The sequence below is a fragment of the Megalops cyprinoides genome, chromosome 8 (genome assembly GCF_013368585.1).
Source record: "Megalops cyprinoides isolate fMegCyp1 chromosome 8, fMegCyp1.pri, whole genome shotgun sequence".
Taxonomy (NCBI): Eukaryota; Metazoa; Chordata; class Actinopteri; order Elopiformes; family Megalopidae; genus Megalops; species Megalops cyprinoides.
This window is the reverse complement of record NC_050590.1, coordinates 31,303,691-31,328,274: the sequence shown is the minus strand read 5'-3', so window position 1 is coordinate 31,328,274 and position 24,584 is coordinate 31,303,691. Positions and strand designations below refer to the sequence as shown.

At 41.1% G+C, this 24,584-nt stretch overlaps 2 protein-coding genes across 2 annotated transcripts; both read left to right on the top strand.

Moving 5' to 3' along the window:
* The first annotated feature begins 2,530 nt into the window (after positions 1–2,530).
* th (tyrosine hydroxylase) lies at positions 2,531–9,703 on the top strand. Its single transcript, XM_036534812.1, has 13 exons — positions 2,531–2,614; positions 3,152–3,355; positions 4,778–4,952; positions 5,049–5,137; positions 5,238–5,305; positions 5,419–5,469; positions 6,179–6,324; positions 6,457–6,592; positions 7,447–7,516; positions 7,620–7,676; positions 8,009–8,104; positions 8,370–8,503; positions 9,534–9,703. The coding sequence occupies exons 1-13, from the start codon at positions 2,531–2,533 to the stop codon at positions 9,691–9,693; spliced, it is 1,470 nt and encodes a 489-aa protein (XP_036390705.1). The 3' UTR covers positions 9,694–9,703.
* Positions 9,704–16,514: 6,811 nt separating this feature from the next.
* igf2b (insulin-like growth factor 2b) lies at positions 16,515–21,351 on the top strand. Its single transcript, XM_036535103.1, has 4 exons — positions 16,515–16,680; positions 17,648–17,798; positions 19,611–19,789; positions 20,969–21,351. The coding sequence occupies exons 1-4, from the start codon at positions 16,606–16,608 to the stop codon at positions 21,203–21,205; spliced, it is 642 nt and encodes a 213-aa protein (XP_036390996.1). The 5' UTR covers positions 16,515–16,605; the 3' UTR covers positions 21,206–21,351.
* The last annotated feature ends 3,233 nt before the right edge of the window (positions 21,352–24,584 follow it).

Genomic DNA, 24,584 nt, shown 5'->3' with positions numbered 1-24,584 from the left:
GCATGTTAGATTTTACTGCTCAGACTGTATAAGTTCAAAGGAAGAGGTTTGTATAGCATACTTGTTAATTATGTACACACACACACATATATATGTGTGTGTGTGTGTGTGTGTGTGTGTGTGTGTGTGTGTGTGTGTGTAAAATACAATGCATTCATTGATCAGATCTGATCTGTCCTTAGATTTAAGGACAAGGTGCATTTAAGGGCAAAGGTGGATACATTGAATGCTGTCTAGTGCCTTTTGCCCAAATGAAACATAAAACAACAGGCAACCTTCTACAGGAAAAATAAATAAGGAAAAAGATACATAATTACAGCGCTGAGTGCACAGCAATTACTGTGTAATCAATGTATAATTGTGTTGATTGTTACTGTAACAGCAGTTTGGGGTTCCTTATAGCCTGTAGGCACACAGAAATAAACAAAGCGAGCACTCTGAAAGGCAACAGGATCTCACCTCATCATGTGTGACATTTAAAACAAAGAGGGAGTTAGTGCGCAGAGTGTTGGGGTGTGTGTGGGATGGGGCAACGGGGGGTTGGGGGGGTTGGTGGAGACTGATCTTCTGATGAATCAGTCAGTGCAGGACAGAGCTGGTGGCAGGCTGGATCCTATGGCGATGCGTAAGGCTGCCCATCCTAAAGGTGCTCCATTTTTGTTGAGGTTGGAGCCGGGATCCACAAGGTCAGCAGGCTGCTGTACCGGGTGAGCGTTGCACAGCTTTCTGGCTGTGAAGACCTTACCGACCACTTACAGAGTGCAAACAGTGATGAATGCGGTTCAGTGTGAGTCACATTTGCATGTACACTCTTTTTACGCAATCGTTACCCTTGAGAAAAATACCCTTGAGTCACTCCTTTGTGGTTAATGGAGTGAGGGTGAAATGTCCAAACATTTACTTTGCACTGATTATTTTGTTTTACCAGAGACACTTTGTTAAAAGAATTGAAGGCAATATTTATTAAATACCCTTACTGTCACCAGCATGGCATTAGATATGAATCACCATATAAATGTCAAGATCAACAAAATGTAAGCTCTCCCCTTGCGTTCACCTTTTTGTATAATGCAACCTTTAAGTAGATGCAAAAATATCACAAGACACAATTCAACAAGATTTCATGCTGGCCCCGAATGTAACGGGTTGGCCTGTCTTTCTCGTTTGTGTCTTAATGCCAGTCTGTTTTTATCTCCGCCCATTCCCTGTCCTTTTCGATAAAAGAAGCCCTTTCGTTACACCGCCTCTGGCTGTACCAGTGGACCTTAACATTTTCCGTCATTTCATTGGAGACCTAACCCTTGCGTTTGACCAGAAATGTACCAGCTTCCTAGGCGAAGACTATGGCTAATCGTTTTAGGCTTGATGCCTCTAGGCTCTTGTGCATCACGTCATAATCACGTTAGCCTTCAAACATTTTCAGCAGGAGGCAAAAAAACCACTTGATGCCGATGTAAGGACGAAAAAAAAAACAAACAAAAACCGTGCAGGTTTCAGTCAAATTTGGAAGCAGGCGCGCAGCAAATGCTTAATTGAGCTGAAAAAATGATGTCCGAAACAGACTGGCTGTTTCCATTAGGTAGATGATTGCTGTTGTGAATCTGAATCACTTTTCAAGATTGTCATATTACACGACATCAAATGTAGTTGGATGGATAAAATCAATTATTCAAAATAAATGATATAGGCTAATAATGGATTTAAATTGTCGCAGGGTCGCAGCTAACGAAATTGCTCTGTTGCAAACTCTGCAACACTGCGCATGCATTTTCCCCACAAATATTGAGCATCTGAAACATTTGAAATAACGTCTTGATCATCCACAGTAAACTGCAGGTAAACTTATAACGTTAAAACTATAACTCTGTACTAGATTCAGCTTCCCTGGCCAGTGGCGTCGTTAGGTCCGATCATTCGGGGCTATAGCCCCGAATATTTTATGCGTAGCCCAGAATATTTTCGCCCTGAAAAAGGAGGCAGACAACAGACAGACAGACTGTGTAACAGAGCGGAACTTGACTTGCAGCGTCCGAAGGTGTGATAATATTTATTTATTATAAAAGTAGATATAACCTCCCCAACCTACCAATGCGGATCTCCCTTCAAAAAAAAAAAAAAAAAAGATAAGCTCCAGGCAAACTTGACTTAGCCCCTGATCATTTCAATAACTTGAAACGCCACTGTCCCTGGCCAACTACTATAACATGCAATACAAAAAATAATCAATGTCTTCTGATACTACTAAAACACTTCCATATAAAACACATTATGAAGTAAACAAATGGGGGAAAATCGCATTCATATTCCCATGTGCTATATTGGAGGAATTGAGTTAAGTGGAACAGGAGCTGCGGAGGCTTGTGTTGGTTGATAAGGAAATTGAAACGCTTGACGTCAGGAAAGAGAAATGACCTCCATAAATACGGGAGAGGACGGGCATCTGAATGAAAAAGTCTGTTCGCACTGGCAGGTGAGAGAGCCATATAAGGAACCGAGACCATTGCGGATCTTAGCAGTGAACAATTCAAATATGCCCATTTCGGACGGCCCCACGACTTCTGCAAAGAGCATTCGCAGAGCTGCGTCCGAGCTCGTCAGATCGGAATCTGTTACGGTAAGAGATGGACAAATGTACGTATTCACTGTGCCAGGGAAGCATGTTTTAATATTTTATTGGACTTTCGTTTTCTGTGTTATTTCGTGGATTACACTTTTGCTGAGGGTCTCAGAGCAAAAGATCGTTAACACGGAACAGTGCGCATGTACAGTGCACACGTGCATTTTATGTCAGAGGGAAAGGTTACGATAGTGCTTCAAGCATGCAGTGACAATTCTCAGTTGCAAGGAGGGCAACGTAAACTTCCGGGAGATTTTTCCTCAGAGGAGCAGAGAATTAAATGTAAAAGTATGAAAACTGCGTTTTTCATATTTTCTGTTATTTAGCTAATTCTGTGTTTATTTTAGTTCATTGTTGGTTGTTACGATTACAAGATAAAAGATTAAACCATTTTTGTTTATTGGTTGCTTACAAAATTATTGTACGTTGTTGCCATTTTTACGATGCGCTATAGCATAGAATGCAGCAGATTCAGTTGACTCAGTTTCACGTGCGTCTGTCAGGTCCTTACTTTTTCCCACTGGTTCGTTTCAGTCTACAAGGTTCGTCGGGAGGCGACAGAGCTTGATAGAGGATGCAAGGAAAGAACGGGAGGCTGCTGCCGCAGCGGCTGAGACGTCGGACGCGACTGAGCGGATTGTCTTCGAGGAGGAAGATGGGAAAGCCTTGCTTAACCTTTTCTTCACTTTAAGGGCTTCCACGAGCCCAGCGCTGTCACGTGCGCTCAAAGTCTTCGAGGTAAGCGACGCATTAGGATTCTGAACGAAATGCAAACTACTGCCTCACACTCCAATCTGTGTTTGCTTGTAAAGGAGTGAAATAAACCATGGCACAGATTTAGTTAACGATATTCGTTTTAATATTTTATTATTTTAGCTGGTAGTATTCGCCCCATACTGCTTTTCGTTCGTGGAATACACGCCAACATCATATCACAAGTAAAATATTGTTTGCGAATATAGCCTAATCACTGAGCAACAATAGAAACAGTCCGTGCGGATTTAAAAAGAATATTAGGGTAATGTAATTAGCTCAACTTTCCTGTTGTAATCAAATTCATTCTTGTAAAAGATATACGATGATTCAAGAATCAGAAGGATGATATAATCAGCGTTTGAAACAGGTGCTTCAGGGAAGCTGCAGACTTAAAACGTGATTCAGCTAACTCAATAATCTGTCAAATTACGCAGATGCTGCGCTCATGCTGGGGATGGAGAGGTGTGCTAAATTACACGGAAATACATGACACGACTAGGGATAATATAATTTAGATGAAAATAACGGTGAATCAAACCAAATAACCACAATGCATGAAACATCAAACATAACTGATTTAATACATTCATAAATGGGAATGAACGTTTCTATTTATTTACCTTCGGTAAATAAATCACGCAATAATAACATTTATTTAAGATGCTCAACAATTTACCTGTGTGCTAGATTTTTGCAGGTTATTTAAGAAAAAAACAAATAAATTCAGAACACACACACACACACACACACACACACACACTTAAAAACAATTGTCAGATATTGCTCATTTTACTTATGGTTGTTACCTAGCTATAATATTCTGATATAATACTCTGCGAGTGATATAGTCATTTGGATAGTTACAATAAATATATCTTATGTGTTTTAGAAAATACCGGTAAATGTTGAAAACATGTTTGATCTTCGAATTATTCGAGTAAATTTAAATTTGAGAATATCAAAAAAGAATTACCACTTTGTAAGCCGACATTTAATATAAAGCGTTGATGTAGGTAATTATAGAACTCAGATTCTTTTTGAAAGAATCAAAATAACAAGCTCATGGACAACACATAATAGTTATATTTTGCTATTGGACTAAAAAATAATACTCTGTATCATTAAAATAGTAAAATATTATTGACAAGAATTCGCTATAATATACCGAATTTCAAATTACAATTTCTAACGGAGGGTTTCACAGCGCGAAGAGTTGTATAGCCGATAGATACATTCACTTTCCATCGCTCAAGAATCTGTACAGCTAAATAGAAATATTAGTTAAGACATTTAATTGGAAGTTTCAGATTTAAAATAATATGAAATTGTCAAGTTGTGTGCGGATGAGTTTACCGGGAAAATCGGTTACTTCTCGACACGACCAATTTTGTGTGATCAACACAGACCTTTGAGGCAAAGATCCATCACCTGGAGACAAGACCGAGCCGGAAGCCCAGCGGCAGTCTCGAGGACCTTGACTACTTAGTGCGCTGCGAGGTACACCTGTCAGATGTCAGCACACTCATCAGCTCCGTGAAGAGGATTGCGGGAGACGTCAGAACTACCAAAGAGGTTAAATGTAGGTTTAAACGCATATACCAGTAAAAATTTCCAAATAAACTCAAAATTAAACATAATAACTTGAAAAATAACCACCTTTCCCCCCCTTGTTCAGTTCACTGGTTCCCAACGAAAATCACTGAACTGGACAAGTGCCATCATTTGGTCACAAAATTTGACCCAGACTTGGACCAGGATCACCCGGTCAGTGATTGCATATAAAATCATCCCAACCAATCTACAAGTACCTACAAGACATTTTGCAGAGCTCTTAGTTTGTGTTTTGTTTTATTATATTTTAAAGGGATTTACAGACCCCGTCTACAGGCAACGGAGGAAAATGATTGGAGACATTGCGTTCAGATACAAACAGTACGCAAGTTTCCAAATATAAATTCAAAGACTTCTTCATTTTTGTTGTATTTGTTATAACAAAAAACAAATAATCAAAAAACACTTTGTTACATTTTTTAAATCTTTTTTAGTGGTGATCCTATCCCCAGGGTGGACTATACAGAGGAGGAAATTGGTACATGGTGAGCACTGTATTTTTTAAAGGTCTTTCCAATTATTTTTCACCACCAGATTTGCACCGGATCAAAGCAATTACTTAAAGCAGCTGCTCACAAAAATCCTTAATCATTTCATTACATTATTGTCATTTGACACAAGCTCCTATCCAGAGTGACTTATAGTCTTACATGTTATCCATTTAAACAGCTGGATATTTACTGAGGCAATTGTGGGTTACCTTGCCCAAGGATACAACAGCAGTGTCCCAGCAGAGAATCAAACCAGCAACCTTTTGGTTATGAGCAATTTAGCAGCTCAACATTTTCATAATTGGAGAGTGATCTGGTATTTTTCTTCCCTGACCAGTTTGCTATTTATAAACACAATTATTTAACAACAAATAGTATTATCTTTGGGGGAATTAATGACTCTGAATGTGAGCCATAGTAACATGTGAACAGGAACCCAGTTCAAAAATGATTCAACAACCTCAGAAGTATGTTATGAAACAGAAATATGATGTTTGTTCTTTCAGAATTTGTTTTGAAAGGTTGCTGGCTTGATTCCCCACTGGGTAATTTATATTTAACCCATAATTGCCTCAGTAAATATCCAGCTGTATAAATGGATAACATGTAAAAAAACTGTAACCTATGTAAGTCACTCTTGATAAGAGTGTCTGCTAAATGACAATAAGGTGATGTCATGTAATGTGCATGTGTGTGTATGCAGGAGGGAGGTATACAGCACACTTAGAGAGCTCTACACAACCCATGCTTGCAGTGAGCACCTGGAAGCGTTCCGTCTGCTGGAGAGACACTGTGGCTACAGCCCAGACAATATCCCACAGTTGGAGGATGTGTCTCGCTTCCTCAAAGGTACATGGTGCGGGACAAAATGTTATCACAGCACAGCTCACACTTACGCAAGAACTTGAAACCAAGACAGGCAACCTGAAAACACTCACTCTCAAAGAAATTCCCATCAAAGCCACCCCCTCTCTCTGACAGAACGTACTGGGTTCCAGCTGCGGCCAGTGGCAGGTCTTCTCTCAGCCAGGGACTTCCTGGCCAGCCTGGCCTTCCGTGTTTTCCAGTGCACGCAGTACATTCGCCATGCGTCTTCGCCCATGCACTCCCCTGAACCGTGAGTATCACCCACACCACATCCACACTCAAACTCTGCCTCAACCAAATCAATACCCATATAGTAGATCAACTTACACCGCATATAAAACACAGCCACAACCAAGGCAGCAGTTCTACAACCAAATCAACACCTGCCTTAGATCAACACTAATGCCACATTTACAAACTGTGTGACAACTAAGTCAACTGCTGCAGATCACAGATCAGCTACAGCACCACATCTTCACTTCACTGCCACATCTAAATCAATGCTTAAATAACCAAAAAATACCAAGACTTGAACTCACTTGCTACAACCATAACAGATCCACTCAAATTCAGCAGCAATAAAATCAACAACCACACTCTAGTAGTCTTACAATCAGAGGATAGGGTATTGAAGGAAAATGATTGCTGAATGACTGACGTATAATGATTTACTGAAAATCTGTGTATATATGCAAGACCTAGTACAGTCTTAGGCAACTCCCAAGATTCCATGTTTAAGCATGTGTAGATGTCCAAAGTTAAAGCCATGGTTATGCATCCAACAGCAGATGGCAAAAATCACAGGCTGGGCACCCACAACAGATACTAGGTGTCTGATTGGCCTAATTGGATGAGGGGTGTGATTGGTCAGATGGTGACTGGTCACACTCACAGTGGAATGTATGTCATATGACTGCTATATGAGAGATCGAAAAATGTTAAAGCAGTCAGGTACCTAACTACAGAATATGTCAGAAGTGAAATCCATATTCTGTCAGATATGGAGAAAATGTCAATGTAAATCATCCAATCAGCAAGCCCAACTTATATGTTGTCAGACATCTTTATAACTGCTCCACTATTCTATACCTGTATCCACCTTAGGGACTGTGTTCACGAACTCCTGGGCCATGTCCCCATACTGGCTGATAGAACATTTGCCCATTTCTCTCAGGTATGCATGTCATTTTTCAAGCAGGCATCACAGCTTAGAATGTGCATCACTATGACAATGGTGACAACTTGAATTTAAACAAATGAAACCTCTCCATCTTTAGAACATTGGCCTTGCATCTTTGGGAGCTTCAGATGAGGACATAGAGAAACTGTCGACGGTGAGTTTTATGGAATTGGTATTGTATGCTTGATCCTAGCTGACTATTTCAGTGCCCTTGGGGAGTATACTGTACATTGTGACACTGGAAGGTTGTGGGTCGTACAAAAGGTTGGAATCTACCATTTCTCTGATTGGCATGGAGAAAGATGCATTGTGGGTAACACCCCTGTGGTAGATAGAGATCTGTTCAGAGAGCAGAAGTGTCAACATACCTGCACACTAAGCATTGCAGGATGTGAAAGGGTTGCATTTGAAATATATGATACTTTACTGCAGTGTTGTGCTGAAATTGGACCAACCTCGATGTTCTTCTCTCCCATGCAACTTCAGCTCTACTGGTTCACCGTGGAGTTTGGGCTCTGCAAACAGGGGGGTGAGGTAAAGGCCTATGGGGCAGGACTCCTCTCCTCCTATGGAGAATTAGTGGTAAGTTCTGTCCTAGAGTGATGTACCCTTCCCCATTCTCTCCAGTAGATACCCAGCTGTAGAAGTGAATAATGTGAAAAATTTGTATGTATGTTGCCTTTGGGCTAGAGTGTCTGTTATGCAAATCATAGTACCAGAGTGATATCCAGAGTGACTTATATAGCTTACTATTTGTTACGTTATCCATTTATACAGCTTCATAGTTACTGAGGGATTTCAGGTTAAGCTTCAGCAGCATCTGTGATGCTTTCTCCCTCTTCTCTAGCACTCCCTCTCGGATGAGCCAGAGAGAAGGGAGTTTAACCCAGAGGCAGCAGCCATTCAGCCCTACCAGGACCAGACCTACCAGTCAGTCTACTTTGTATCTGAGAGCTTTGCCGATGCTAAGGAGAAACTCAGGTAACACAATGGGTCTGGTGGAAGAGTACTTTACAGAAGAGACTGGTAAATGTTAAAGCTACATTTTATGTCTCTGGTGTATCTGGGCCTTAAGGGTGCTTAATTGTTTAGTTGAGGTCACAGTGGGGTTGTAGCTCATCTCACCTGATGTGCCAGGTGTATGTATGTACGTATACAGCTAATTGAAAGATAACTGTAAAACTGAAAAGGCACTGTTTCCCAAGCAGATCTCAAACAGTCTTTTTTCACCCTACCTCTTAATTAGTTTATAGACTTGATGGATCTGTTAATTGAATCTGAATCTGACATCTGTTGAGAGCTACATATATGTGTTCTGGGCCCTTGTGTGGGTAGAGATATTTTTGTACTGACTAAAGTGGTGAATGTGCTTTTCACTGTATCTCACCGGTGCTGCTCAGACATACAAGTAATAGTCAAATAGCTTTTTGACAACTGCTAATAAAGAGGTGTGTTAGAACAAAAACCAGCATGTACTGCAGATTCTGAGAACCAGGGGATGAGAGACAGTGCAGAGGAGTATCTGTGGGATAATCTTATGCTCTGTTTCCTTTAGTTCCATGTCCTCTGCTTAACAGAACATCCATCGTGCTATGTTTAGATAGGGATAGTCAAACAAGCTTGCTGGTGAACTGCAATGCTGTATAGGTTTTAAGAAGCTGGAGCTGTAGGGTGACAGTTCTTGTGTTCTGGAGTTGTTTATTAAAGGACTTGAGAGGCCCCAAACATATAGATCCACAAACAGGAGATACACCATGACATAGCATTGCAAGCATATGAGGCTCACTAATAACCATTGCAATATTTGAAGACAGGGTGCCGAATGGCACACCTTGGTTTATAGCATCCTTGATTTGTTAAAGGTGGTGTAGCAGTTTTATGAGCTTAACTTGCTTTTGTAAATATATACCTGTACAATGTATAACATTAAAAAGTAAACTTTATAAGCAGCACCCAGAAAGGGATGTTGACCTGAGCAAATAAATGATGATCTGTAATAATGTCTTGACAGGACATATGTTGCTGGGATCAAGAGGCCTTTCTCCGTGAGGTTTGACCCCTACACCAACAGCATAGAGGCACTGGACAACCCACTAAAGATCCGGGCCGGACTGGAGTCATTGAAGGACGAGCTGAAGGTGCTAACAGATGCACTGAACGTGCTTGCGTAGGCAGTCAAAACCGTTGTTCCGTCTTTTTTGATTTCTGATGTGTCATGTCATTTTAATGACCATGTGCTTCGAAGTAGATATGGTATGCTGCAGCTTCAAGGCTTTATTTGGTAATTCTGAGGTGACCAACAAGGAACCTCACGCAGATAGTGTTTCCAGAAACTTCAGTGGAGCAATCTGTTAGCTCTGTAAGGTCACTGAGTGTTTTTTAGGAGCTGGGAACTTATGTCGTAAACTGCTAGTGTAGCCATGTTATCAACAAGCCTATACCAAAATCAGTCTCAGTGTAAAATATCAGACATTTCAAATCATGAATGTATTTATATTTTCCACAGGAATGGAAAACTGACTGTTGTATTTATGTGTATCTCTGAACTTGAAGTAGACTTTTAATTAAATCAGAGCAAAACGTTGTCATTGTCTCACAATACATTATATGGCCTTATTTTAAAAGTTTATCTTGAGTTATCTTACATGTAGCCAAATTCTGTGTACAGGATTCTTCACTGAATAAAGTTTAAATATTTTTGAGTTGTCATGTGAAACATATTCAATGTGATTCTTGCAAATGTAATAGTCCACAACAAACCTCATGCTTTGTTGCTTTGTGTGGCCTTTGAGGCTAGTTATAAAAGGCAGTTTTTGCTTCTGTGAAAAATAAGCAAACAAATAAACACTGAAATTCACTTGCAGTTGTTCATTTTAACACAAATTTTAAAATTACATTAAATCTGTCAATCTTGTTTTTTGAATGTTGTGGTATTCCAAAGGAAATTTTAGTTTCAGGACATTCTGAAAGAAAACAGGTCGTAATGAATGCTACTGAAAGTCAAAAAAGATCTATATGGTTGAACAGAGCTCTTCAAAAAGAGTTCTTTGGCAAAATTAATTTTCAGCTGTCATATAAATCCATGATGCTGAAAGCTTTTACAATTGCGGTCCTGGATTAAATGCACAGCTGTGAGTATTTGCTTAATGCTTAGTGGATTTTCTTGGAGAGAGAAAGGTACAGTATGTGGCAGTACTCTTCAAATTGAATTGTACCAGTAATACATACTGGTGCAGTGGGTTTTTTGACAGCTGTCACCCTTCACAGATTTGCAGCACAAATTTCTAACTGAGGAAATTTGCAAGGCTGCTGTTGAGCAATGAACAAATGTTACTAATATCAATTTTGTTTTGATCAACAAAGAAAGGTTCGCTGTACACATACATATGTGTGTGTGTGTATGAAACAATTGTATTGGCTATAGAGCTTCACCCTGCATCATACTCTGTAAAATATCATCAATTTGGCCTGCAACGCATGACCTATAAAGACTATGACCTACACATTATGGCAAAGGACAAATAAAGAGGAAATGCATAGGATGGCTTAATGCACTTCATCAGAGTCTTGATACAGACAACTACTGCGTAAAATTAAGGGAGCACTTAAGTGTTACATGCAGCATGCATTGCACATCAAAATTAAAGTCTATTTTTCTGTATAATTCCAGTGGTATAATACCACTGAAATTCTTCTGTCAGGTCCACCCCATATATACAATTTCACTTTTTATAAAGTTACTGCTCTGTTATTATGAACAGTAGAACTATTCAGGGCAGAGCACATAATAACCCAAAATCTGAACATGATGAAGGTCAAACAGTTTTGCCTGTGTGTGCAATGTAGTTGTGCCATGCAAAAGTACATGTGCAATAAAGGTCATCTTAAAAGGGGCCATCACTGCTGAAGTGTTCCTCCAGGAACGCATACTGAATAAATCAATCTCATGCTCTGCCGCTGCTCTTGAGGATCACATATTGTCAATCACATTTGATCAATCTCTATGTAACAGTTTACTGCAAAAATTTGTTTTGGGCAATAATTTGTGCAATAGCTCTTAAACATTATAATTGGTCTATTTTAAACTTCTTTGCTTAGATTTGTCCATTTCACCCACACACTTCCATTGCTCCGTCTCATTTATTACTCATATTTCCACGCACTAGAATGACAACATTTCACGTTGTTTGTGTACATAATCAGGTTTCAGCATTTGAATCTAATTTTACTTTATTTTTAGTCATTATTAATACTTGAACTAAAATAGCAATAAAACGTGTCATTTTCCTACTGTATGATTACGAACATGATTATATCAAAACATGTCTGAGCAAAGAAAACTGCGGGTAACTATTTACTAATAGCCAACGATTTGTTTCTTAGTGAACGCGTTTTACAACTAACCTGGAAAGGATTCATTCTGAAAACGTTGTTCATTTAATTTCCACTAGGTGGAAGTATAATGCATTGCACGTCAGATGCCATTCACTGACAATGTCATTCAGCCTCAACTTTGAATCAATTGACGATGATATAGCCCACGTGGTTTCCTATCTTAAAAGTTAAAACGTTTGAATTTGACGAAGTCGAAACTGATGCTTAATGTGCACGTAACTGCGTGATTTATGGAACATTAAAGTATTTATCTCAAATTTATAACTTTTGAAAATACTGTAAAGCTCAGATGAAGCTCGGTGCCAATCGCCTGAATCTAGAAGTTACACCACCTGTGCTGTTCATAACAAGTGGTATAGCTTCAATTGTGGTACAAAATGTGTCCTGGCGTTCATGAAAAAAGGTAACCTTATTTTCTTCCCATTTAAAGTAATTTAAATGGCAAGTGATTGTCTTTTGGTAAAATTACAACAGAAACACATTTAATAGGCGGAATCTTTTAACGTAAATCCAAGCAAACATTACGTTGTGATTTTCGATTTTCTGTTATGAAAACTGTCAGCATCAATATAACTGTGTAACCTTCTCAAGTATTCAATTCCTTACTGCCCACTGAACTGACTCCGGCATGTCATCCCACTTGTGAACACTAGGGGCATCCGTGCATTGGGAAAGAATTTAACTCCGGCAACTTAAGAAGCCTGACCGCATCACCTTCCCCCTGATTCTACTGCTTACTTTTCTTTTTCTTACAGGCATGCTTCATCCCTGGATTCATCTACCTTGTTATGCCCTCACTCCTCTCTCATCACCATCTCCTACTCCAATGCAATCAAATCCATCTCGTTCTCTGTTCAGGACACGAAGACGAGGAGTCAGTAAATTGATCATTAAGAGGTGTCAAGTATCATCCATTCGGAAAGCTGTACGTTTTCACTGAAGCTACCAAATTAAACTGCTCTCTCAGAGATACTATAGCGGTGATACAGATGGAGGTAGAACCCACAACCTTCTGGTCGAAAGCACAATTCCATAACCACAGTACCATAACCATGACCCAATATATCTGCCTCAGCTGTCCCGATATGTGCACCACATGTTCATCTCTCCCAACACTGGTGGGTCCACACATATGTACCACAGAGAGAAAAAAACTTGGAAGTGGTCCTTTATGATCTTGGAGTTAAGCAGTGACAACACATTTACTTGTCCTAGCCTCCTAGCAGAAATGTCCTAGTGCACAATTACATTTCAGATACCCCTCTATTTATCTGAATGAGAACTTAATGAAATCTCACACTCGGCCATGCGGCCTGAATGAGTTCCTGTGTATGTGAAGCAGACTCAGACATCCTCCCAGTGGATTTGGTCCTTGACTGGAGTTTGGTCACAGCTGACTTCAGGCTCCTTTGTTGCGAATTGTTACTGGTGTACTTTCAAATCCCTCCGATGTGATCATGTCTCATTCCCCTGGGCAGCAGACATATCTCAAGGTGTTAATTGGAGTGAGGGAAAAGACAGGTCAGGAGTGATAACCATTAAGTGTAAATATCATATTTGGAAAGAAGAGCAGCACATTTTAGTGGTTCAGGAACTTGACATGTCACCATCAGGTCACAGGTTCAGATCCTGCATGGTGTGCCCTGGAGAGAGATACTGAACATGAATTGCTTCAGTCAGATACCCAACAGTACAAATAGATCACATATAAAATGCAAAAAGTGAATAAGCATAGTGATTCTGCCAAGAAAGTAACAATAATAAAGGCTCTATGTGGAACAGCAGTCATATTTCACATTCAAATTCAGTTTCAGAGGTTAGGCAGCCCTGGCACATTAGCTTCTTGTCAAGAGTCTTTAGCAAGAAAGGAATGTTCTAGCACAGTACCAGTGAAGGTTGTGAGAAATGATTAGTTTCTATCTGCGTCAAAGACCAATTATACCATAGCCCCTCATAAAAAAAAAAATTACATTCAAGCTAAACTACAAGATCAAGTTGAGTGTCATACTGCAATCAGTCTTAATCACTGAAGTCATAAAATGAGCAGTCCTGCACACTGAACATTCCCACCAACAGAAGCTTCAATAACTGCGCCAGTCTGATTTCTCAAGAGTAAAACTGATTCACTGTGCAATTTAGTCACAGCTAACCTTCCGTTTGGGATAAGAGTGTTAGCCTTGCACCCGCCGAGACACACCACCTCCACTATGTAACCGCTCGTAACTGCTGTGGTCTGAGCAGGGAATTCGACCTTGTGGCCCTCGCAACCACACAACACAAAGCCTCAGAGGAGATGCAATTAGTTCGCCAACCCAAAGACGCAGGTTCCCCTGCGCAGGGAACCAATAGTGCTCTCATTCCTAGCTCCTGGGGGGTGACATCATCTCCTATGCCCTACTGAGCTCCGGCACACACGGTCATGCTGTTGCCACTGGCAGACGCAGTGAGGTGGCTGCGGTGCACTATAACAGATTGCAGAGGGTTTTAAAAGCCTTTGTCAGGACACAGAAAGGGAGTCTGACCACCCTCAAATGGGATTGCCACCATTACCTCCTGCATGAGAAGACATTCTGTCCCCCAATTCAAAAAGCACTTCACAGTTCTGTCATCAGTTTTAGTTTAATTCCACCCCAAATCCCAACATTCTCAACAGATACTGAAACACTATATATCTGTTCTGCCTAGACCTAGTGATGCTGAGCAGAAGAGGGCAATTCACTCATAATGTCTAAACAAGGGCTAACAAGGGCACGGGGACTGAACAAGAACATGACAGAAACACAGAGAGTAGCACGTTTAACTCAGCACTCACAACCAGAGAGCTGTATTTTAAAATTGTAACCAGGGTGTTGCTGCAACATGCCAGAAACAAGGGGCTACACAAAGTAAAAAAAGGAAGCTATAATAATGTTGTACAACGTCTTTGTGTAGACATTTTGAGTCCTGTCCTGTAGGCACCACGTTATATGCATGTAGCTCTGTAAAAAACTACAGTCAGGGGCAACAAGACTGGTTCCAGGTATAAAACAGAAGTCATGAAACAAGACTTCAGGGTACTCAGTGGTATTTGTTTAAGGTATATATTTGAAGAGATTGATAAAATGGACCACAGGAAATATTTCCTGAGAAAGTCTTTCAGCAGAAGAAGGCAGCATAGGTGGGAATGCATTTCACATGATTCATTTCACACTGACAAAAGGAAGTATTTTTTCAAGCTACTAAAGCCATTTGCAGATATGCACTGCAGAAGCAGAATCCCCTGGAGGGTTCAAAATCAGGCTTATCACAATGCTAGATGCCCCATTAGCAACAGCCAAAATAAACTTGAATGGGCTGAATGGCCTGCTCTCCCCATGATATATCTTTTCTTACTTTGGTAAAATGTTAAAATGATATGTTATGAAAGCAGCAAAGAGAGAAATGAATGTGTCTCGTGAAACTTCCATCATTTTAAACATACATTCTGAGGAGCAATTCTTTTCAGCAGTTAGGTTCAGCCACATACTGGGCCCTGCGTGTCTTTTTGAGGGCAAAATATGCAATGATAACCAACCATTTCTTCATGAAAATACAGTTAACACAGCTGCAGGATTAAAGGCAATGAAATGTGTTAGTAATTAAGGTTATAAGTCAAAAGTACAGGTAGGATTACCCTTAAATATGTCAAGAATGATGGATACAAGTAATTTGCGAATGGTCTCAGGAAATTAACTGTAAAATATTCCACGACTGATGCGTCGTTCATATACTATGTGTACTTACACTGGATTCCTTCGGCCTGTGCAGTCGTTACAGAGCAACCTGTCAGTCCGTCACTAGAAAGCGCTCCGCAATGGGTTCGTTCTAACTTTAAGTTCACGGTTATTCCAGTAGCAAGTTCTAAATTAGCGTTGCTAAGAGTTTGATAAAACTTTACTCGTGTGCCTCTACCCATCTTCGTCTGGGTTTCTGTATGCCCGGGGACGTTGAGCACACTTAAATACAGATACGTCTGTATAATGAGAAGTTTAATTTTCGATGTAGAATTTGTGCATGGCGCATAGACTGATGCTAACAGCGCGCCCCACGGTGTTTTTAACATAAGCTCCTTGTTTGCTTAACCACTGTGATACCGAGACAAACTCAGATGGAAGCGATAACAGAAAGATCTTCTTTGTCCTGCACTAGAACTTACTCCCCCACGTCGTTCAAATGAATCTACATACGTTTTACGCGAAAGTGGACCACTGAGACAATGTACTAATCGTAAGTGTATCAGCACTGCGTTCAACTGACGGATTTAAGACTTCGGAATTACGACATATTTCTTCTTCTGCACTATCTACGAGTACGTACTAAACTTGACTGGAAATCTGAGACAAAAAACCCGATGTGGAGCCAGGAAAAATATATGAGTTAATTAAATACATAAAGATTGTTCCAAATGCAGGAATGAATTTTCCGAGTTTCCCAGAAGACTGATCCATTTTATCATCTTAGCCTTGGCGATTCACACATGCGCAAGGGGCTAACCAAAGGGGGAGGCGAAGGGGCGGGTTTTTGGTATATAACAGTTCACACCGAGAACTTTTGCCTGTCGCCAGAGCTTTGGGACAGCTTCATACAACATCTCTATAGCCGCAACTGGGACACTATTTTACCTGCAACGCCACTACCAAATACATTTAACGTATACAGCAACCACAGACATGGAGGACCAGCAAAGATACGGCTACCACTCTTTCTGTCACACCTGCTTAAGAACAGAAAAAAGAAAAATGAAGGTAATATATCTTTGAATTTTATCTGCAACTTCTGTTCAGAAATGCTATTAACCTGCTGCATGAGGGGGATAACTGGAAAAGAGTTGGGCGCGTCGTGTTACATATTGTGCATTTAAGTTGTTATAGACTGTTGAAAAAAAAAGAAAGTAGTACTTCTATGTGGTGCAATGGATCTGGAGTTTTAAGGCAGGGACATGCACTGTTCTGTTAATGTGCATGGCAGCTTATTATTGTTGTTGCCGTCGTTTTTATTATTTTTTCATTTATGCTTATTATTGCGCCTCTTAAAGTTATGACATCTTTGTTCACGTCTTTGGTTGTACTCTTGTTTGCTGAACGCAGCACAAACGTCTGTACCAAGCGCCAGGGGGCGATATCGCTGCGATTCGTAGTACTCAGAGTACCTCATACACTGAGTATAGGAGTTGAGAGCTGGATATTGAGTTGCATGTCTAGCAACTTATGAGAAATTGTGTAAGAGTGCACCTGAAAAGTCACATTTTTTCAGTATGAGCAGCGCCTTTCTAACGACTGAAAATGTCTGACCATTCGAATGTATCTATGTCTCAAACATACATTCTCAGTAAAAAGGTTACTTATGTAGGCTGTTGTTCAAAGAATGAATTACAATTTACCATATCGAGGCAGTCTTTTAAACACATGATTACTTAACAGATTGAAAGGGAAAATAGGTTTTGAAGCTGTTTTATTCTCGTGTATAAATAACCTGAGAAATTTACAGTTGTTCTTACAATATCGTCAAAGTTTTCACCCCTGCAACAATACACACTGAGCAGTTGAAAGGTCTTGGCTTTGAGTTTCGGGATTTGTAATGACGGTGGGACTTGACAGTGGGTGAAATTGACAGTGGGTTTACTGCAACTACTGCACTCTGGAATACTAGCAGTGCCTCAAGTGCGTAAACGTGGGGTATCCATGCTCTAATTTGGCGTCTTTTCCCCCTCAGATCAGAAAGATGTCCACTACGAGTCGAATGCTGATGTTCACGATGGCATTGACACTGTACGTCGTGGAAGTGGGTTCAGCCGAGACGCTGTGTGGTGGAGAACTGGTAGATGCGCTGCAATTCGTGTGTGAAGACAGGGGATTCTACTTCAGTATGTGTACTCATTTTACTTATTTGTGACTTATTTGTGTGTGTGTGTGTGTGTGTGTGAGAGAGAGAGAGAGAGAGAGATTTGACTTTCATTGTTGCAGCTCTATTTTTAAAAATGCTTTGCCTGTAGCTTGTATGTTACGCACTAGCTTTCCTATCACTTTGGTATTGGTACAATTTGCGTAGTGATGACGTACGTTTTTAAAAAAGCGAATTTCTACTCTTTATTCATTTCGGTCCCGTTCATCAACTGATGCTTAATAGGGCTAGAGCTGTGTATTTAACAGCTGTAGAGGGTAAATTCCTTTTCTTCCCTCGGTGGTGCTTGTGGGTCAGAGGAGTAAGGTTGGGGGGGGGGTTCAGCTTAGCAGTACAACTGATAATTGGCACACAAATATTCAGGCATTTTCATTGAAATACCCAGCCGTGTGGCTGAAGACGCCTGCCTTGTAATAGTGCTGAGTGTGCGCGTTCTGTCGCTTCATCTCTGATGCACATGAAAGGGATGCACAAAAGCGAAGGCGCACAGCTAAACGAGTTACAATAGCCTGTTTGTTTACTCGCACATTCCGCGGGGAAAAGTAAAAATGTAATAGCCAAGTGACATTCGGTTTAACTCTCAATTGTTCATAGGCTGCTCTCTGTGGAATTTCAATGAACTTTATGTCATTAAAACTGCACAACCATTTATGGATAAATGCATCCAGCCGTAGAATAGATGATGTGTAAATTGTTCTGCATAAAGTCATTCAGGAAGGAAATAAAAAAATAAAAAAATAAAAATAAATACCATGAAATCAAACGAAATCTGCAGTTTTACTGGATCAATCATAGCATAATCTGTGGCATTGATTTATCAGATGTGTATATTATCTGATGTATAAAGGGGTGTTCACCTAAATCTCTCTGCAATTAGTCAAATGGGTGAAAAAAGGAATTTTGAAACTGAAAACTACAGAGGACACATTCAGATGAATGGGGCTGGCATGTCTTACCCATAAATGAGCAAAAAAGCTGGTCAAAATGACTTAAGAATTTTATGACTTATTATTATTTTTTAATCTCTACCCCTGTCATGGACAGATAGACAAGAGCCTTTGTCCTGGCTTTGAAAGTCTAACGACACAGTCTACAGAGACCATAGTCCAATGTTTAGCTGATGCAGTTTTCGCTTCCCTTTGCTCCCCTTCTCTGCAATCAGACGTGCGCTTTCTCCCTGGCTAGATTGATGAGTTATCGTGGAAGTGTAGACACTTCAGATGAGGCCACTGCTGCACGCTGCAGAAGCTGCCCCTCCCCCCTCCCAATCCCTCTCTTTCCACCTCTGTCAGATGTCGGTGGACTTCCCCCTTTCATGTCTCATTGTCTGTCTTTATCTTTGCTGAGTTGGCAAGGGGCAAGGTCAAAGGACAGCCTCCATTTTGATTATTTACTCACCAAAAGGAGCTGTGGGTCTCTGGCTTGTGCCTCCTGCCTGCACGTGTGTTACTTCAGGTCGTTGCCTCGGCACTTTGGCAGCACTCGCTCAGCCTTGCATTTGCTCATTGTTGTGAGCACGAGCTGCTCTGTGAGATTCTCAGGGAAGATCAGAGTGACAGAGCCAAACAGGCAAGCACAGCTCTTTGCTGACCCAAGGCAGTGTGATTTGTGTTACAAAAAAGAACCAGCTGTATCAGTGGGGCCAGAGGCCTTCAGTAGTGTCTGCATAAGTGGTAAACAACTTTAATTTGAATCTAAGGGGGTGTAGAGGAAAGTGATGTAGACATCCCTCTGTTAAAATCCTCTAATAGTGTTCACTCCTGTCCCTTTCTAGGCAGGCCAACCAGCAGATCGAATAGCCGGCGAGCGCAGAAAGGAATTGTCGAGGAGTGTTGTTTCCGAAGCTGCAATTTGATGCTTCTGGAACAGTATTGTGCGAAACCCGCTAAGTCGGAAAGGGACGTCTCAGCCACTTCACTTCAGGTCATACCAGTGCTGCCGCTGCCGAGCAAGGTACGTGACAGTGTGTGTCTTATCACCGTGAGAAAGGGCACTTCTCCAGAGCCCTATCTTCAGCCCCAATCTCGACCTCTTGCCTTTGTTTATGCTAAACCCATATGCACTTGCTGTGGGATTAAAGATGTTAAAAAGAAGTGTTTTATCTCGTGAAATAAGTCTTGCTAAGCAAATTGTCTTTTCTCAAAATTGCTGACTGAGGTGGAAAATGTCACAGCTCAGCATACATTGGAATAATTCATTGAGGTCAAAACGGCATCTACTTGCTGCTTCAAGGTGAAGGACTGTAAGGGAGTGGACTCAACACACTCTGTGTGCTTCTCACCTTATTGGCTTGATTTTGATCTGATAGCACAGGCAAAGTTTAGTCTGAAACAGCAGTCGAGAGATGCAGCTGCCTTTCCGGGTGTGACATGGTACATCTGACACCCAGACATTGGTACATGTGGTGACACAGTGATTCTCCTCTGTTAAAAATGTCCCTGACATCACTGGTTTATGTAATGTAATGTCCCAAAAACAAGTGTCACACTATTTTCTATCAAGTACCAGCACTGAGCAGCCTTGGCAAGAGCCCATGACATTGTCTGCCCAAACCACAAATGCCTATGCAGTAGCAAAAATGAATAAATACCACAACTGATCCTTAGTTGAGGAGTGTGTTTACAGGGCAGCCAGAGAATAAAAGGGTTGAAATAGTGCTTTTCACGCAATGGCTCCTGGCAGTGTAAATCCCTCTTTCCTTCCATGAGTGACCTTTCAAGTCTGGGCCTACTATTTGCAGAGTTCGTTTGCCAGGAATAGTGGTTTGAATTGGAATGTGTTTAGAGTGCTTATGGATGGACTCAAGTACAGGGAAAGACAGACCAGAGTGAGAACAAGGGAGTTTGAGAAGACAGCATGCACTTTTTTCCTTAAAGCCTGTTGTAGTCTGAACAAAGCGTGTTTCAACACAACAGCGCAAATGCCCCTGCAGGTCAATTCAAAAGAGATGTGGAGCTCCAAAAAAAAAAAAAACAGCTGCGTCCATGCACTTCAAAACAGATCCGGACATGTCCAAAGTGTCCCCACTGCATGAAATGGGCGCCAAATGCACTGTCAAATGTCTGTCTGCTGTCTTGGAAGCAAGTGTTTTAACCCGCTGTTTTTCTTTTCTTTTTTTTTGCTCCCCCACAGGACGTCCCGAGAAAGCATGTGGCCGTGAAGTATTCCAAATATGAAGTGTGGCAGCGGAAGGCTGCCCAGAGGCTGCGTCGGGGCATCCCCGCCATCCTCAGAGCCAGGAAGTTCAGACGGCAAGCAGAGAGAGCCAGGGCCCAGGAGCAGGTGGACTTCCACAGGCGCCTCATCACCCTGCCCAGCAGGGTCCCACCTGCCATGGCGCCCACAGAAAACTACGTCAACCACAAATGAATTCAGGATCGTTTGCACAAACGAGAGTTGGAAGAAAAAAAAAGAGACTAGGGGATTATAGCTTTGTTTCTGACGTCATTTCTGTGGCAGTCTTCTCGAGTCCTTCACAGCCCCCCCCCACCCCATCCACACCCTCCACCCCTTGCTCCCCCCTTCCACCACCACCCCCAGTCTCCCAATCTCTCTCACACTCATACATGCACACACACTGTCCTGTCTCAATTCCCTCTCTCTCTCTCTCTCTCTCTCTCTATCTGTAACACACACACACACACACACACACACACACACACACACACACACACACATCCACACAAGTGCACACACAAAAGAACAAACAATTAGACTGAATGCAATTCAGGTGGACCCTAAACAAGGAGAAAGGAGAGCAAAGAGAAGATGAAAGAGATTTATGGCTTGGCAAGCTTCAAGAGGACACACAGCAGAATGGTTTTCACTGGGGAAGAAAACAAAACCTGAAAAACAGCCAGCATAAATGACTCCATTCCACGCCAGTTTCCTAAGATAAAGAACATCTCTTTTTAGTTCTTTTTTCTTGTTAGTTTGCACCTGTGCAACTATAAAAGAGGGTTTTTCACACTGTAAGGAATTGTTTTGTTTAAATTAGATTCCTGCTCCAGCACCTTTTAATCACAAACAAAAAAGCAGAGAGAACTTCTGCAAATTGCACATCGCCACGGATTACGTCAAAGTTCTTGTTTTTAAGTAAAGAAAAAGGCACTATTTTTTTATGAACAATGAACGTGTAGCTCAAAAAAAATGTCATGGTGCTAGCTTTGGAATGGACTCAAAGAAGAGGAAGTTGAAAATGCACGTTTGTTTTTTTTGAGTAATTATTAAAACTTTCCGTTTTAAGGAAAGTGTGACTTATTAAAAAAAAGAGAGAAAAATCGCTTGGTTCTGGCAGTGTGAAACGGGGATGTCACTGTATGCAGATGCAGCGGAGTACCAGGAAGCAGTGTTGTTGCCATAGGAGTGCTGAAGGTGGATGTGCCCCATCTGTGGCAATGTCAGAATGCTGCCATGGTGCTCAGAAGGGCAGCAGGTTTGGGAAAACAAAGGGATATTGAGGGACCCCCCCAACCACCCCACCCTGCCCCGGAACATGAGTAAATGTCCCATCCATCTCTGTGGTCCTATAACCAGAGGAAATGAAAGTATGAACATAGAGCAAGTGTGATGTTTTTATGTTTTTTTTTTAAATTTCTTTTCAAAAAGATGTTTTAAGGAAAACAGTAAATGCCTGCCAGACTCTGCTACCGTGACATTCCTGTTTGCAAGATAGTCATTTTCTTTTCTTTATTTTTTGTTTTGTTTGTTTTAATTTTTGCTATTTTTATTGTGGTTATTGTATTATTTTACGTTCCTAAAGAAAGGCACAAATTTCAAGTCAAAGGGAAAAAACAGCAATAATGTCAACTAACAATTCATTTTTTAGTTTCATTCAGTAGTATTCACATGCTTTTGCTTGAAAACAAATACTTGAATATGTATAATTAGTTTCCAGGGACGTCATGTTATTTTCCTTTAGTCTGAGCTGTATCTTGCGTAATGAGCCGCCAAGCTTTTTTTGTTTTGTTTTTGTTTTGTTTAAATACAAATAATGGCACTGTATAAAGGCATTATTTATTTTGTTATAAAATATATATGAAAATTGGTCCAAATAATATACTTATAGCACTGATGCGCAACTGACAGATTCATTTTGTATGTTCTCTCTGTCTCTTTTTACCTGTATTGCTATTTGTAGATGCTTTGTACCAAAAATATTTCCCCCTCTTCTTCTCTGTTGTTACCGAGTAATGTCAAATCAATATTTCAACAGCTGCTGTAGCCCAGAATCCTTAGGAGCGTTATATCACAACAATAGGCACATATTTTAAATATTCTCCTCCACATGGGTTTTTTCATCCCCTAAATAGGCTTCTGTTAGATTAGATAAAAAGGAGCAAAGATGCAAGTCCAACCATATTTCAGAACGTGTGGACATGCATGCTGAGAACACACATTGATTGTACCGTGCCCAGTATGTCGTGAGCTATTGTAGTATTAAACATTGGCCTACGGGAAAGGACACGTGCATTCTACGTATCAGTGTGGATGTGCGACATTCATGGTCTCTTGAGGTGACACAGACCTGCTGGTCCAGAAACAAGGCTGAAGTCAGATGACACAACCCCACATCCCCACCTTCCCCCACTTCAACCTATGCTGAAGCTATGATGACTGGCTTTCGCTCAGCAGGTAGTAGTTCAGTACCTGGCTCCTGCACAGTGTGAGCAGACTAACAGAGAGGAATGGACTTTGTTCAAGTCCAGGTCACCCAGAGGACTGCCACGCTACATCCTTCCTGCCCCCCTCCTTGAAAAATCCTCTTCCATTGTCAATGTGTATTTGATGAAGGGCTACCATGCTGGACCATTAATAGCAGTGTAAATACTCAGGAATATATATGGTTTGCTGGCCAGATGTAGAGCTTGGAGGGTTGAACAGGTGACACCTGGAAGCAGCGCATTGACAGAGCTCCCCTGATGAGAACTTGCAGCTCCCATATCCAGGAGCATGCTGTCTACCCAGACCTGTACCAGAAATGATTGTTTCATTATTATTTTTTCCTGCTTGCCACGTGAAATGGACTTTGCTCGGACACCCCCCAGCCAACTTGGGACAGAGACAGAATGAGCTGATGCCCCTCTGAACTTACCCCCCCCCCCCCCCCCCCCTTGCTCTGGTCCCCGCCACACAGTGTCCTGCTGTGACAGGGTGCTAGCTATGGGCATGGGGACTGCTACAACCTCCCTCAGACCCTCTACAACATGCAGGACCCCTGTTAGCCCATGCTCACTCAAACAGCACTGTGCATCTGTTTTTATGTTCAATTGACTTCAATTCAGTTGTGTCACAAACCAGTGCAATTATTATCAATATTATTATTACTTTATTTGGGTTTTCCAGATAATAACTTTATTTTTTCCCAGTGACTTCGCATATGGCTTAACAAATGGTGGGTTTCTGTTTTTTTTTTTCTTCTGCTAGGACTACATTTATTCTTATATTGTTCATACAGACTGCATAGTTTTGTGAAAGGTATAGAAGATAACCACTTCTGTTCACTCTATATGAAGGGATTTCTTGCCTAGCAGTGGCAAGGTTTTTGTGTCAGTTCCCACTCAGCCTGTGTGTAATTCATTAATTTAACCTCTGCACGCTAGAACGTCCGAAATGCACAATCCATGTACTTTCATTTGTTATAAAAAATCAATAAAAACAGTTTATCAAATTCCCCCTGTCTCCTAAGTCACTTTCATTTACTTGTGTGTATGTGTGTGTGTGTGTCTGAAGTAAGCATTCTCTTGGT

Excerpts from the sequence above, each read along its gene's own strand:
- th (XM_036534812.1), top strand. The coding sequence starts at position 2,531 with ATGCCCATTTCGGACGGCCCCACGACTTCTGCAAAGAGCATTCGCAGA. Across the intron at positions 4,953-5,048 it reads AACTACCAAAGAGGTTAAAT|TTCACTGGTTCCCAACGAAA; the intron begins GTAGGTTTAAAC and ends CCCCTTGTTCAG. Across the intron at positions 6,325-6,456 it reads TGTGTCTCGCTTCCTCAAAG|AACGTACTGGGTTCCAGCTG; the intron begins GTACATGGTGCG and ends TCTCTCTGACAG.
- igf2b (XM_036535103.1), top strand. The coding sequence starts at position 16,606 with ATGGAGGACCAGCAAAGATACGGCTACCACTCTTTCTGTCACACCTGC. Across the intron at positions 17,799-19,610 it reads AGACAGGGGATTCTACTTCA|GCAGGCCAACCAGCAGATCG; the intron begins GTATGTGTACTC and ends GTCCCTTTCTAG. Across the intron at positions 19,790-20,968 it reads TGCTGCCGCTGCCGAGCAAG|GACGTCCCGAGAAAGCATGT; the intron begins GTACGTGACAGT and ends GCTCCCCCACAG.